Raw genomic sequence first — 16,036 nt, 5'->3', positions numbered from 1 at the left:
ACTTCACAAACCGTATTGTTAAAGTATGTCATAAAGCATTGTTCCTTGTGGCCCTTTAGAAACATGGTTGGAAAATTATCCATGTGATTTGTTTTATGTTTTAAAAGACCACTGTGAATGCTATGTAGCAGGGATACAAGTGGAAGGACAGAGTCCAATTAGGTGGTCACAGTGGTTCAGTGAGAGATGACAGTGCTTATGAAAAGTTGTGGCAGTGAATACAGAGAAGAGAAATCATGCTGTCAATATATATGTATTGATTACCCTCCTTGTTGTCAGTTGCCTAGACGGTAGCACTTCTGTTGTAGAGCAGAGAACATGTCTCCTCACAGTTTATTCTAAGACAGTTGATAGTCCTGGTTGAAATTTTCCTGAGATCCAGGTTTTATTACTCTTTTGATTCACTCAAACAACAAATTCCCTAGGGTACAGTCTTCCTGCCAAGATGGGTGTTTCAGTGTGGGATTAGGGATTAGCCTTCTCCAGGACCAGCACTCCTCTCAGCCTTCATGCAGCGCCAGCCATCTGGTCCTGTCGTCTGTCTTCATGATGGATTCTCAGGGACCGTGAAGGCCTTCCAAGGCTTCTTTGCTTTGGTTAGGGCCTCCTCACCAGATCTAGCTCAGGACCTTTAAACCTCAAAGAGAAGGGTTCACAGAAATTGTGTTGAGCAGCATCCAAGCACCAGTGGATGTGTTACTGTGGAGAGATGCTCCCTGCCATGGCTCAGCCAAACACCTGTTAACCCAGGATTCTTTTAATTTGACTTGACTTAGAAGACAAATGAGTTTCAAGATACTGGTCACCTATTTAATGCACATGTATTTGGCAACCTACCAAGTAATTATTAATTTTTTCCACTCTTGTTTTGCTTTACAAATGTGTTTCCATATTCCATATGAAGAAATTAATTCAAATAGGTTTATACTTGGATATACTGTCTGTTACATATTTTGAAAGCCTCTGGTCAAAACACTACATGTATTACAAGGCCATTTGTAGTACTGATTTGAATTATACTGTCGATAAGTGCATAACTTCGTAAAGCTGTGATTTTCCACTATTTGATTTTCTCTTCAAGAAAAAGCTTAAAGTCTGTGTTTTATGTGCTGTGATGATCTGACACTTATTTGGGATGCTGTAAGTCTGTTCTTTTTGACATCACAGATGTTAAAAGACTAGGAAGTGGATAGTGTATGCAGGTGGAGGCCATTTCACTCGTTGCCGATAGTGTGAGGGTCCCAGCCAGCCATACCATAATGCTGAATTGAGGCTGAATAGCAATCCCTTAGATGCCCTCCACGTCTCTGGGGGGGCTTTAAGACACACACATTATTTGTGACATTAGAATGTTAAAACTTATTTTGCCTTGAGTTCTTAACTCTCATAAAGCTCAAGTGGAAGAACAGATACAACCTTTAAAACTGCCACTTTTTCTTATAGTTTTTCCCACGTGAGGAACAAAGAATACGAAACTTTATTTTTTAAGGTTCTTAGGGAGATACTTAATTTAAAAAATGTTTTTTTTTCTTGGACACGTAGGTTGCTCAGTCGGTTAAGCCTGAGTTCGGCTCAGGTCATGATCTCATGGTTTGTGGGTTTGAGCCCGTGTCAGGCTCTGTGCTGACAGCTCAGAGCCTGGAGCCTGTTTCAGATTCTGTGTCTCCCTCTCTTTCTGCCCCTTCCCCATTTGCGGTCTGTTTCTCAAAAATAAGTAAACATTAAAAAAACAATAAAATAAAAAATGTTTTTCCTGAACTTTTAAAAATTCCTAAGACCAATGTAGAAGCTTAATTCAGTAAAAAGAAAGAAAAGTTGGTGGCCACCAGGATCTTGAGGAATTCTATTTTTAATGTCTTTATTTAGAAAATAGATTCACTTTCTGTAAGACAGTCGTTCAGTTATGTGATTCTTAATTTTGTAGCCCTCCTAAATGAGTAAGCTAAGTTTAAAAAACAGAAACTGACTTACCATATTGCTAATAGCTCTGGCAAGAAGGATGTTATCTTCCCTTCTCCCGTTCTTTGAATAGGCTAAGTGACTGCTAGTTTTAATTTTCAACTATGCAGTTGTTGGTTTTCTTTTACAATTAGAACTGAGTTAATTTGAAAGTTCTTGAAATTGATGTATATTTACCTATAAGGGCTGTTTAAAAAACAAAGACCATTATGCTTCTTTAACTTGTAGGTACTGTTTTCATGACTGATAATTAACTTTTATGGCTTAATTATAATAACTAATGGCATAGTTATATTCAAAGTGTTGCTTGGTAACAGGTCAATATGTTCTTCATTCATTATTATGTAGAAAGTTAGCAATGCATCCTAACTCCAGCTTTATTGTAGTTATTGACTAGGGGTTGGAAGAGATACTGATATTACAAAATTCAGTGTGAATGATGATTGGTTATATACTCAGTCTCAGGACTGATTTTCTTTTAATTCCTTCTATTTGTATCTTTCTTGTTAATAACTTTGGCTTATAAAAGATTATTCTCGGTTGGAATAGTTTTAGTATTGTTGAGGAAATACCTGTTTTATGTAAGAACATAACAGTTTTATAAGAAGATTAAAAGCTACTATTAATACAAATCTTTCATTATGTCTTTATTCCTTTTAAACATAGTTGTATCAGACTGAGTCCAGTCAGGAGATAGAAACCACACAGAGGGTTAAGCAGGGTAAGTTTCATATGAAGAAGTATTAAACTCTGATAAAAGAGTGACTGTAAGATATAAGAAAACTGCATATGGTGCTCTAGGGCCAAGGGAGAAAAGTCACACTTACATAGAGCCTCTTCCCCAAGGCTGGATTTAGAACTTGTTGGAAAGGGTGTAGATCAGTCCACTGGACTAGTAGAGAAGTTCACTCTTTTGCCCATACTGGAGCTAGTCTGCAGTCACTGGGCAGTCAGGACAACCTGGAGCACAGTCCACTAGCAGCAAGTGGACTGGGCATGCAGACAGAGTGGCAGCTCAATGGGAAGCTGCAAGTAGGCCACCCATGTGGGCCTCCAGAGGAAACCAGGGGCTCACGGGGTCTGGAGGTCTTCAGTGTGCCTATGCAAACAGGAACCTCTTTCTCTGGCAGTGACCTTTTAGGACTCTACTGAGAAAGCTTAATGTGGCTGTCAGAGTAGAAATACTTCAATTGTGTCCATTATGGCAGGACATCCATGAAAGGGTGAGTTTGAAGCAGAGAGTCATTAAGTTGATAATGGGCACAATGATGTTCATTTTTTCCAGTTTCTTTTTTTTGCCATGTAGGTATGTAAAAACTTTTTTACTAAATTACCTGTCTGTACTTTTTACTGTTTGTGTTTGCTTTCCTTCCCTTAGCCCTATTGACATTTTGGGTCAGATAATTCTCAATTGGGGGGGGGCTGTCCTGTGCATTGTGGTGTGTTTGGCGGCATCCCTGGCCTCTACTCAGTAAATGCTAGTATCACACGTAAACAGTTGTGACAACCAGAAATTTCTCCAGCAAAAATCTCTCCTGGTTAAGAACCACTGCTTTAAAAAACGCTGTTAGAAACAGTCCAGTTCTGTCTCATAAAGTTTTGCTTGTGCTTTTTAGCAAATTCTGTTTCAATAAAAGAAGGCATCTCAAATAATTATAAAATTGTGTTTTTGGAGGAGGTATCAGAAACTAAGTGAACCTCTTTATTTCATCTATAAATGAATTAGTCAATTTTCAATTGATTGTTTCTACTCGCCTAGCTATTTGGTTGTATACCTGGGATTGGAACCCAAAATGTTTTCAATAAAAGGCTATGTGTATAGTATTCTCTTGTTCATTCTTTGACCCAAGAGCATATGTTATGCCTGCACTTTCCCAGGTGCTAGAGACTTGATGATGAGGTTGTGCATAAAATTTCAGGTTTGCGTGAAGAATCATTTCATTTAGCTATCACATTCTTTCTGGATACTTGATGATAGAAAGGTGTTTTTAAAAAAGCATTGAAAGAATAATTCATTCATATATGAAAGGACTGTGGTTAAAGGAGCTACTCTTAGCATTAATGCAGTTTTGTGGTTGCAACTGTTGAAATGGTTGTGGGCTTTGAATCAGAAGACTGAGCATCTGGTCTTGGTTCTTCATGAAACTCATAACCTGGGCCTCCGTTGTCATCTGTGAAATTATGCTGGACTAACTGGATTCCGAGTTACCTATCATACCTGTTCTGATAAGGTGTGAACTCCCAGGTCGGAGTTGAGGATAAGAGTAGAGAAGGCCTAGAGACTGTCACAGTCCTCTAGGACAGGGATACGAGAAGCATCTAAGCTTTATTCTCTTACGGAAGTATGATGGCCTAAACAGTATTGACAGATTGGCAGTAAATTGGATTGAGATGAGTCTAGTAGTAGAGAATGTGCTTTAATACCAAGATGATCCCAAATTCTTGTACTGTTCATGTGCTTTACAGAGATCTGATTCTGAGATAAATTTCTGAGTATAAAAAATAATTTTAAGGTAGGATTCTGGGTAAGTCGATAGGAGTTACTTAAAAAACAACACATAGAATGGGGAAAAAATATTTGTGTAGATTTATCAGTAAGGGACTTGTATCCAGAATACATTAAAAAAAAAAAATCTTACAACTCAACACTTAAAAGACAACCCACTTAGGGGACAAAGGATTTGATAGGCATTTCTCCAAAATAAATATGTAAATGGCCAGTAAACAAAAGATGCTCAACATAGTCATTAGAGAATACAAGTCAAAACTATACGGGGATACCACTTCAGACCCACCAGTGTGACTCTAATAAAAAAGCCAGGCAATAACAGGTGTAGACATGGATATGGACAAATTGGAACGCTCATATATTGCTGGTGAGAATGTAAAATGCATCGTCTTTGGAAAGCAGTTTGGCAGTTTCTGAAAATATTGTTATCATACAGCAGTTAAACAGTTATCATAGAACTCAGCATGTCATAGAACTCAGTTTTCCAAGCAAATTGAAGATCCGCATCCAATACAAAAGCTTGTACGTGAATGTTCATAGCATAGTAGCATTATTCATAGTAACCAAAAAAAGGGAAACAACTCAAATGTCCATGAACTGATGAATGGGTAAACAAAACGAAACAAAAAATAGATCTCCATACAATGAAGTACTATTTGGCCATAAAAATGAATGAAATTTCATTTATGCTATAGCATAACTGAACCTTGGAAACAAGCTAAGAAAAAAAACAGATACAAAAGTCAACATATTGTATGATTCCATTTATATGAAATGTCTGGAATAAAGATTAATGATATCTAGGTGATAGGAAGAGAGGGAAAGGGGGTAACTATTAATGGGTATGGGGTTTTTTTTGGTAGGTTGAAAATGTTCTGAAATTAGATACTGACAGTGGTTGTTCAACTCTGAATACACTAAAAGCCACTGAGTTGTACACTTTAAAATGGTGAATTTTATGGTATGTGAATTATATCTCAGTAAAGTGGTTTTTTTTTAATTGAGCCTGAAAATTTTAAAAAGGAATTATTTAATCACTCTGAGATTAAGCTACAGTTGACAGTTATTTCTTAACTACCAGTTCCACATTTCTTTCAAACCCTTTCCTGTATTTTTGTCTTTTTGCTGTTTAATGTTTATTGTGTTTGGTGTTTTGGCTTTGTTTCTTTATTTTTTTTTTTTTTTATTTTTTTTTTTTTTATGTAAAAACCTCTTTTTTATTTTCGTAATTTCCCTTAAAGAATGTTTCAGACAGATAAAATAAGAGCTGATTCAGGATATAAAAAATTTTTTTTTTTTTTTTTTTTTTTTTTAAGAGTTGGGGACTTTATTTATTTTTTTTTTTTTTAATTTATTTATTTATTTATTTTTTTTTCTGAAATTTATTGACAAATTGGTTTCCATACAACACCCAGTGCTCATCCCAAAAGGTGCCCTCCTCAATACCCATCACCCACCCTCTCCTCCCTCCCACCCCCCATCAACCCTCAGTTTGTTCTCAGTTTTTAACAGTCTCTTATGCTTTGGCTCTCTCCCTTTCTAACCTCTTTTTTTTTTTTTTTTTTCCTTCCCCTCCCCCATGGGTTCCTGTTAAGTTTCTCAGGATCCACATAAGAGTGAGACCATATGGTATCTGTCTTTCTCTGTATGGCTTATTTCACTTAGCATCACACTCTCCAGTTCCATCCACGTTGCTACAAAAGGCCATATTTCATTTTTTCTCATTGCCATGTAATATTCCATTGTGTATATAAACCACAATTTCTTTATCCATTCATCAGTTGATGGACATTTAGGCTCTTTCCATAATTTGGCTATTGTTGAGAGTGCTGCTATGAACATTGGGGTACAAGTGGCCCTATGCATCAGTGCTCCTGTATCCCTTGGATAAATTCCTAGCAGTGCTATTGCTGGGTCATAGGGTAGGTCTATTTTTAATTTTCTGAGGAACCTCCACACTGCTTTCCAGAGCGGCTGCACCAATTTGCATTCCCACCAACAGTGCAAGAGGGTTCCCGTTTCTCCACATCCTCTCCAGCATCTATAGTCTCCTGATTTGTTCATTTTGGCCACTCTGACTGGCGTGAGGTGATACCTGAGTGTGGTTTTGATTTGTATTTCCCTGATAAGGAGCGACGCTGAACATCTTTTCATGTGTCTGTTGGCCATCCGGATGTCTTCTTTAGAGAAGTGTCTATTCATGTTTTCTGCCCATTTCTTCACTGGGTTATTTGTTTTTCGGGTGTGGAGTTTGGTGAGCTCTTTATAGATTTTGGATACTAGCCCTTTGTCCGATATGTCATTTGCAAATATCTTTTCCCATTCCGTTGGTTGCCTTTTAGTTTTGTTGGTTGTTTCCTTTGCTGTGCAGAAGCTTTTTATCTTCATAAGGTCCCAGTAATTCACTTTTGCTTTTAATTCCCTTGCCTTTGGGGATGTGTCGAGTAAGAGATTGCTACGGCTGAGGTCAGAGAGGTCTTTTCCTGCTTTCTCCTCTAAGGTTTTGATGGTTTCCTGTCTCACATTTAGGTCCTTTATCCATTTTGAGTTTATTTTTGTGAATGGTGTGAGAAAGTGGTCTAGTTTCAACCTTCTGCATGTTGCTGTCCAGTTCTCCCAGCACCATTTGTTAAAGAGGCTGTCTTTTTTCCATTGGATGTTCTTTCCTGCTTTGTCAAAGATGAGTTGGCCATACTTTTGTGGGTCTAGTTCTGGGGTTTCTATTCTATTCCATTGGTCTATGTGTCTGTTTTGGTGCCAATACCATGCTGTCTTGATGATGACAGCTTTGTAGTAGAGGCTAAAGTCTGGGATTGTGATGCCTCCTGCTTTGGTCTTCTTCTTCAAAATTCCTTTGGCTATTCGGGGCCTTTTGTGGTTCCATATGAATTTTAGGATTGCTTGTTCTAGTTTCGAGAAGAATGCTGGTGCAATTTTGATTGGGATTGCATTGAATGTGTAGATAGCTTTGGGTAGTATTGACATTTTGACAATATTTATTTTTCCAATCCATGAGCAGGGAATGTCTTTCCATTTCTTTAAATCTTCTTCAATTTCCTTCAGAAGCTTTCTATAGAACAATGAAGCAACAGAAAGACAAATAAAGAAACTGATCCCATTCACAATTGCACCAAGAAGCATAAAATACCTAGGAATAAATCTAACCAAAGATGTAAAGGATCTGTAGGCTTTGTTTCTTTAAATAAGTTCTGGTTAAAATTTAGATCACTTGAAGTTGTCCTTTAACCGTTTAGACAGTAGGAATAGGACCAAGGGAATCTAGACATTCATCCCTATGTGATGTTATTTTGCCTTGATAACACAAGTAGTCATAACCTGTTCAGGATTTCTTTTATGAGATAAAATGTCTATGCAAAAATCTAGGAGGAGGAAGCAATAATGTAGACAAAATTAATTTTATATTTTGCCTTATGTTTAGTTATGGAAAGATAAGTTTAAGAAAAAATATGTAAATGAAACTTTTTCAGAAATGTCTAAGGATTTTTAATAACTTTCATTTCTTTATGTGAGGCTTTAAAGTTATAATGTTCATTTTTAATAATAAATAATTTATCATTACAGACAGATTTGATCAATTTTGGGCCATCAACCGGAAACTCATGGAATATCCTGCAGAAGAAAATGGATTTCGTTATATCCCTTTTAGAATATATCAGGTAGGAAGTAGTGTTTTTAATGATACCAGCTTGTGAATGCCTCAGACATCTTACTTCTTGAAGTGGTGTAATCCAAAACTCTTTAAATTGGCATAGTAACTGAAGAGTATTGATTAGTCGATCTTCCCAGATCTTTATCTTTTGGTGACAATCACAGCAGAAACCATGCTGAAATATTTGGTTCATATACAGTTGACCCTCATTATTTGCAGTATTTGCTTGCTTCCTAAAATTTACCTGTGACCAGAGTCAGTACTCAGCAGTGCGCTCATGGACATGTGTGGAATTTCAAAAAATTTGGTTTGCCCAGCATGCACATTTTCAGCAATGCCATACCTTCTTATTTCTGTTCTTTCCCAGTTGATGTTTTTCATGCTTTTGTGCTTTTTTTGGTGATTTGTTTAAAATTGCTCCCAAGAGCAGTGCTAAAGTGTCATCTTTAAACAGAAACACACATCAAACAAGGTTATGTGTTGATCAGTTGAAGAACGTGTTGTGACCAGAGGCTCACAGTATCCCAACCCTGTATTTCCCCCAGGGACAGTGGTTCAAATATTTGCTCATTTAGCGTTTGCAGTGATTTTATAAAATGTAGCTACCACCAATAAAGAGAATCGACCTATTTGTTTTAACAGTGAGGCTTTATTTAGTGTTGTACAACAAAATAGATAGTAGGCTTTCCTTATAGCACAATTTCTTAGGTAAAGAAACTCCTTTTCTGTAGAGTACTTTAGAGCTTGTAAGTGCTTTACATATAGCAAATACTTTGTGAATATTTGTTGAGTGAATGGTATTCCAGAAAGTGAGTTACCTACTATCACAAAGAAGTCGTTGGGAATAGGAATTGGAACATAATATCATAGACATAGACTCTAATCTAGCAAGATTTCCATTCAAACTCAGAGAGATTATGTCATAACTTCCCCTTGGTAGCCATTTTCAGTATCCCACAGTCTTTACCCGTAGTTACTTCTGTAGTATTTTTTAAATATTTAAAGAGCCATCAATCACATAACTGTATTAAAGAGGAAAACAAATTATCTAATTGAAAGCAAGTAAAAGCCCACTACACTCAAAGAATGAAATAATTTAAATAAGGTTTCTTTTCATTGATTTCATTAACATAATGGCAAATAGGCTATTTTTAGATCATGGATTTGTAATATGTACAATAGAAATAAAATGGGAAAAATTCCTGTTGGAATAAGACCAGATGATCTAGTTAGCCACACATCTCTGCTTTCTTTTTTTAAATTCCACCAGTCTTTGTCAAGCACAGATATTATGCAGTGGGTTTGGAAATACCATAGTTTATTTATTTATGCATAATCCAGAATTGTGAAGAATCCGAAGCAATTTATACAAATATATAATCAAAACAAAAAAGAATTTGAAGTCAGAGCCATGCATCATAAAAAAAAAATCTGAGGGAATGTACAAGAATTTATAATCACAAAGTAGAAAAGAATTTAAAATCAAAATCACTGAAAATAAAAAATAGAAACTCAGCGTGAGATTATATAAGCTTTGACTGAGTGAGATACTCAAGTTTATTAAAATTGACCTGCAGATTTGACCCTGAGTGTCCTTGTATCCAAAACAAGGGAAAAGAAATGTGATAACATTTTTTTCCCCATCATACATAAAATGAAAACTTACTAGGTCATTAGGGAAAGCTAAACTTTCTTGGGCATTATATAGGGAAGAAATTTCTCATGTGGCTTCATTTATAAGGAGTAGGGCAATGTTTTTTTATAACTTCCCCACAGTAAAAATATAGTAGTTTTCATAAAGCTGCTTCCTAAAGTGTTATTCAGCAGTTGCTGAAGACAATGAATTATAAGTCACAGATCATCCACAGTATAATAAAGACTTGGATAAAGTAATGGGAAGGCTAGGACTGAAAAGATTTTTAGGTTATTTTGTTGAAGAATGTTTTTATCAAATAAGAAGGAAAGTAAGTGTGGAGCAAAGCATTTGGGGATTGGTATTCACAGTAAAGGTTAACCTGGCAGAGGAGAGGTTTACAGAGAACTGCGAAGGGAAAGAACGAGAAAAATTATTGCGCTCACATGGGAAAGCCTCAGTCTTTTCTGTGTTGCAAGGAATAAAGCCACCTGCTGAAAAGAGGGCTGGTAGCAGTTTTGGACACTGTTCTGTTTGACAGTGGGCAAGTAGAAGAGTTCCTATAGTTGCATAAAATGATGTGAGAAAGAAAGATGGCAGGAAGCCTAGCTATGTTGAGAGAAGAAATGTCTCACGTTAGATGACTCTGTACTGACCACCTAGGAATTCTATAAGAGAAACTTCTGCAGAGCTAGATTTAGGAGTGATGTGCTTTAGCTCTTCCATAAAGAAAAGCCAAAATGGAGCCAGATTTTATGGACTCTAAGTATAATACTTTTAGTGAGTAGGATTCATGTAGTCCATAATCTCATAGAGGGAGTCTGCTTTACTTCTTCATGGATATTGGTGGTTAAAGTACATTTTAAAAACAATAACAGAGTAATCCTTAAGTTTTCTGAGTGGATTTCAAAAATTTAAAAAAAAAGTTTAAGTAAGCCCTACATCCAATGTGGGGTTTGAACTCACGACCTTGAGATCAGGAGTCATATGCTCTGCTGACTGAGACAGCCAGGCCCCCCTCAAAAGTGGTTTTTAAGCAGCAGCCCACTTTAAGGCCAAGCTTGGGAGGGGACAAACGGGACTGGGTCAGGTGGCTTGACTCCTTTCCTCCTGGGACTTGACAGTCTGAAACTTGCCTTTCTATCTATGCCAAGACAGATTCAGGTGCTTTGCCCAAGTTAGATAGTTCTTGATCTAGCTAGCATTCTGGATACACTACTACCCTCAAAATGTTAGTGTTATCTTTGAAGGCAAGATTGGATTAAAAAAATCTGTGTACTAGGATTTAGCACAGTCTTTCATATACTGTGAGTGCTTTATAATTACTTAATTTAAGGTGTTAAATTAATAGGGTGTTAAAAAGCACCAAAGATCATATAATTTTAAAGCTGAAAAATAGACTTTTCAAAAAGTTAAATAATCCCAAACTGAAATAGCTAGCTGTTTTCTTTGGATTTAAATGTATAACAGTGGAAAAGAGCTAGAAGCTTTGGAAGGGTTAAAACAGCTGTGTACAATAGATCAAGATCACAGTTTTGCTTTATTCACTTAGTAGAGAATTATTTTAGCCTCTTTCTGCTTCGGTTTCATAGTCTGACAATTTGACTTACATGTAAACCTCACTGAGCTCAGAAGGTTCGAAAAGATTTGAGACATAAAGGCTAAACTAAGTACTTTTCTTTAAAAAATAAAGTTGTATTTCCAGAAAGAGCGCTGAACTAGAAGGCAGGGCCTCCAGGATTCTGGGAGGTCTGACACTGACCTTGGTGGGCCTTTGTTTCCTCATCCATAAAATGAAAGGGGCATGACTGAATGAATTTATATATCTGGTTAAAGTTTTTCTCCAAAGAAGCCATATTACAGGTTTATATAATTCTGTCAGTGACACTCTTATTTTTTAAAACATTTTAAACTCCTCACTTCAGAGCAAATTTATCATTTTTACAGCAAACATAGTCCTTTCCTTTATGGGATTGCTTTGACTGAAGTCCTTTATGGTACTGTATGACTTTTAATCACTTCTAAAAATGAAATTTATACTCTCTAAGTGGTTTATCTTTTTCATGAAGGCAGGGCAGTTGTTTTGTTCATGCTGTGTGTCCAGGGTCTTAGAAAAGTGCCTGGCATGTAGTAGGCATTTGTGAGTATTTGTTCATTCATTAAATCATTCCATCTGTCGTTAGTAGTTGATTTCGGGCTATTCTGTTGTACCACGAGCTCCATAGTAACGTACCATAATGCATTCCCAGACCCTAGCAAATTATCTTACTTGTGGCATTTAGTTAAATAAAATATACCACAAACTCTAAAGGCATTCTCAAAAGAGGAGTTTCAAAACTATTTTGAGATTTATACCTTTTAGCAGTTACTTGGATAGGTAGGTTCTGGCTTGTATACTTTACTGTAGTTTCTATGCTGTGACTACTTGACGCTCTGATAGGGAAAGTATGTTATATAATCATCATTTATTGTGGGGTTATTACTGTTAGAATAATGGTGCAGATGTACAGAGCGGGAGGTGTGCCTTTCCGTGTGTATGTTATGTTCTGGGAAAAATTGTCAGATGTATTCATACCTTTTGTTGTGGTGTCACAACACAGAAGGATTTAGAGAAGGATTTAGAGAGAATGCGAGGGGGAGGGAAGAGAAAGAGAGAATGTGTGTGTGAAAGAGAAAATGGTTTTATAAAGTTCTATAATTAGATTGAAAGTGGGAAGCTAGAGAATTCTTGAAATTTGCTTGACGAAATGTGGCTGCCAGGTGGGGACTTTGTTAGGAAAGAGCTTGCTGCCTGATCTTTCCTGTGCCAACAAGTTGGCAGTTTCTCCTCAGATAGGAGGAGCTGACTTTCCTGTTGGTCTTACCCCTTTCCAGCTGGGTTCTTATTTGAATTTGAGTAAAATTTTAGGAGTAAGGTATGTAAGTGAATATAAAAATTTAGGAGTCTTAGTTTTGCCCATTCTTAGTTTTGCCATTCCTCACTTTTCCCATTTCTTTATATGTTTGAATCCTCATTCATGCCTTGACCAAAGGAAGATGGGTTCTGCTTCCTGTTTTCCTAATTGAACAGTCTCGAGGGGAATACAGGTATCTGTTGCGGACTCCTTTACAGCTGATATTAGTTCATATGGGTAGGATATTCCATTAAGTGTAGCTTTTACTTATGCAGTGTTTTGATTAGTCTGAACCTTTCATTTCTTTCATAGTAGATATAAATCTCTGTACTGAGAACTTAAATTAGTAATAAGTTTAAGCAGTACCTGAAACTCTAGGTTTATTAAGATAAATGAAAGACATCATTTTTACTAAAATATTTTTCTTTGCAGAAAATAATAAAATTCCTCTGTAGCAAGGGGTGTGAAAAGGAAGGGGCACTGAGCATGCTTAAATCATACTCACTTCATCTTTTGAAGCCTCAGAACCACCATATGATGTAGGTATCATCATCTGATTTTACATGAGGAAGCTGAAGCCCAGGGGTTTTCAGTCGCTTGCTCAGGGGTACACAAATGAAACACGGAAGAGCCAAAATCAGACCGAGGTGAGACTTAAAAAGTATAATTTTATGTATAAAATGAGGTTTACAGAATTTTCAGGATAGAATTATCACATGAAGTCCACCTCAACTAAATAAATTGATAGAAACCTAGAAGTCTTCTAACTGGTGATACTCTGTAAAGGCTGGCTTTTGTCCAGACTGTTGGGAAAACTCCGTTGTTTTTCATCTGTAGTTTGATTGTCATGGGCTCAGAATGACTACAATCTAGCGACAGACTTTTAGCGGTACAAGTAAAATAGGTACAAAAGTAGTCTAGAGAGCCATTATAGACCAACATGTGTCATTTCTGTCATTTACATAACAGTTTAGTTTGGTGTTTGAGTTTCAGGTCTGTGTTCCTGAAATCCAGGTGCTTTGTATTAGCTGGTATTCTAGAGATGAGGTTGAAGGCAGAAAGTGTTTCAGAAATGTAACCTAAATGTCATTTAGAATAGCACACGTAAACAGATGGTGATTAATGGGGATATCTGTTAAAAAGACTTGTAAAGTGACGGTGAAGTCCTTAGGCGTTGGTATTTAGGTTGTAGAGTGAAATTAGACATGTTTTGTTGTGTTTTTCAAGAAGCAATGGATTCATAAATGTTATCCTGCCAAAATACTTTGCATAAGAAAAGTTTATTTTATTCAGTTATTCGTTCATTCATTCAAGTTCATGGGCTCACAGATATTTGCATGCCATGCCCTGTGCTACGCATGGGGGATACAAATGTTGGTTAATATCCTGCATCACCCTTTACAGAGCTTGTAGTTTAAAGGTGGAAGGTAATCAAGTAGGTATACAAACAAATGTAAAATCACCACTATCATTGGTGCTGGGAAGCAGAGGTAGGTATACAACAAAAGCCTCAATCCTCTAGGGAGAGTTTGATCTAGTTTGGGAGGGCAGAGAAGGCTTTGTTGGTGCAGTGTTGTAGCTCTTGGAGAATCAACAGGTGGGTGGAATTAAGGAAGGCAAAGAGTGATGATAAGAGCTTTGTAGGCAGAGAGGACCTTTTAGGTGTTGAACACAGAGTTGGGGGAAAATAAGGCTGCAAATGTAAGGGTTAGACTATATTATGGAATTTTCTTTTTATTTTCTGAAGAATTTTAGTAATGTCCATATTATCTGAATATCCAAATTTACTCAATAAAGCTTACCTAATCACCTACTTTGTTCTTTATAGAAGTTATAAATAAACTTATTTATAGAAGTTATAAATAAATTCAGAGAATCCTCTTAGGAGCAACGTAACTGTTATTTTTAGTTTTAAACAAAAACATGAAGCTGATAGGGGCGCCTGGGTGGCGCAGTCGGTTAAGCGTCCGACTTCGGCCAGGTCACGATCTCGCGGTCCGTGAGTTCGAGCCCCGCGTCGGGCTCTGGGCTGATGGCTCAGAGCCTGGAGCCTGTTTCCGATTCTGTGTCTCCCTCTCTCTCTGCCCCTCCCCCATTCATGCTCTGTCTCTCTCTGTCCCAAAAATAAATAAACGTTGAAAAAAAAAAAAACATGAAGCTGATAAACGATGCTTATTTTCTAATGAGGTTAATTAATGATTCTTAGTTGTTTTTTGGCAGTTGTTCATCAGTTAAATGATGTCAGAGTTTAGCTTGGCAATTCCTGGACTGAAGAAGGAGTCAAAATTTTAGATTCTGTTTGCTTTCAGAAATGCTGATTTAAAGGGGCGCCTGGGTGGCGCAGTCGGTTAAGCGTCCGACTTCAGCCAGGTCACGATCTCGCGGTCCGTGAGTTTGAGCCCCGCGTCGGGCTCTGGGCTGATGGCTCAGAGCCTGGAGCCTGTTTCCGATTCTGTGTCTCCCTCTCTCTCTGCCCCTCGCCCATTCATGCTCTGTCTCTCTCTGTCCCAAAAATAAATAAACGTTGAAAAAAAAAAAAAAAAAAAAAAAAAAAAAAGAAATGCTGATTTATGAATTTTGAAAAGTCAGAACAGCAGAAATGTGTGGCAAATTATGGTGGTGTTTATTCAGATTCCTTCTCTGGGGTTATGGCAGTTTGAGTGAGAAATTGCAATTCTGTTCTTTTGTTGTTTCCCATTTTAGTTGATACCTTGCAATAACATGCAGCAGAAAAGGCCAGAGAAAAAGAACAGGGACTTACTATGTGGTAAAGTGAATAGTAATTTTGTTTTTCATTTCAAAAAGAAACACTGAGTAATTTGTAATACATTTTGAACTGTGTAAAGATATTTAATATCTTTAATAGGATAGAATGTATTCTCTGTTCTGCAGTTGAACATATGTTACTTAGTTTTTTGTTGAGAGTTATTTTCAGTACCTTTCCTTAAAATTAAAACAAACAAACAAACAAAACTTTTGATGGTAGCAAAATACATGCAAAATTTACTGTCTTAACTATTTTTAAGTATATACTTCAGTAGTGTTAAATACGGTCTCTAAAACACTTTCATGTTGCAAAACTGAAACTCCATACCCATTAAACACCAACTATGAATTTGATTACTCTAGGTACCTCATATAAGTGAAGTCATAAAGTATTTTGTGTGTGTGTGACTTGCTTATATTACTTAGCATATTGTCCTCAATGTTCATCCATGCTGTAGCCTGCATGTATACACCATGTTTTATGTATCCATTCATGGACACTAGAGTTGCCTCCACCTTTTGGCTGTTGTGAATAATACTGCTATGAATACGGGTATGTTAGGGTTTTCCAGAGAAACAGAACCAACTGGATGGGGGGAGAGAGA

The 16,036-nt window shown here is 36.9% G+C and overlaps 1 protein-coding gene across 2 annotated transcripts in view; it reads left to right on the top strand.

Moving 5' to 3' along the window:
* Positions 1 to 16,036, top strand: part of ATG5 (autophagy related 5) — a 133,184-nt gene that overhangs the window by 69,271 nt on the left and 47,877 nt on the right. For both annotated transcript variants that reach the window (XM_047859511.1, XM_047859512.1), the window contains one exon: positions 8,051 to 8,145. In XM_047859511.1, coding sequence (XP_047715467.1) covers positions 8,051 to 8,145 — 95 coding nt within the window. The remainder of the gene's footprint in view (positions 1 to 8,050; positions 8,146 to 16,036) is intronic.

This window comes from Prionailurus viverrinus, chromosome B2, assembly GCF_022837055.1.
Source record: "Prionailurus viverrinus isolate Anna chromosome B2, UM_Priviv_1.0, whole genome shotgun sequence".
Lineage (NCBI taxonomy): Eukaryota > Metazoa > Chordata > Mammalia > Carnivora > Felidae > Prionailurus > Prionailurus viverrinus.
Note: the sequence above shows the minus strand (reverse complement) of the source record. Positions and strands in the feature narration are given on the sequence as shown.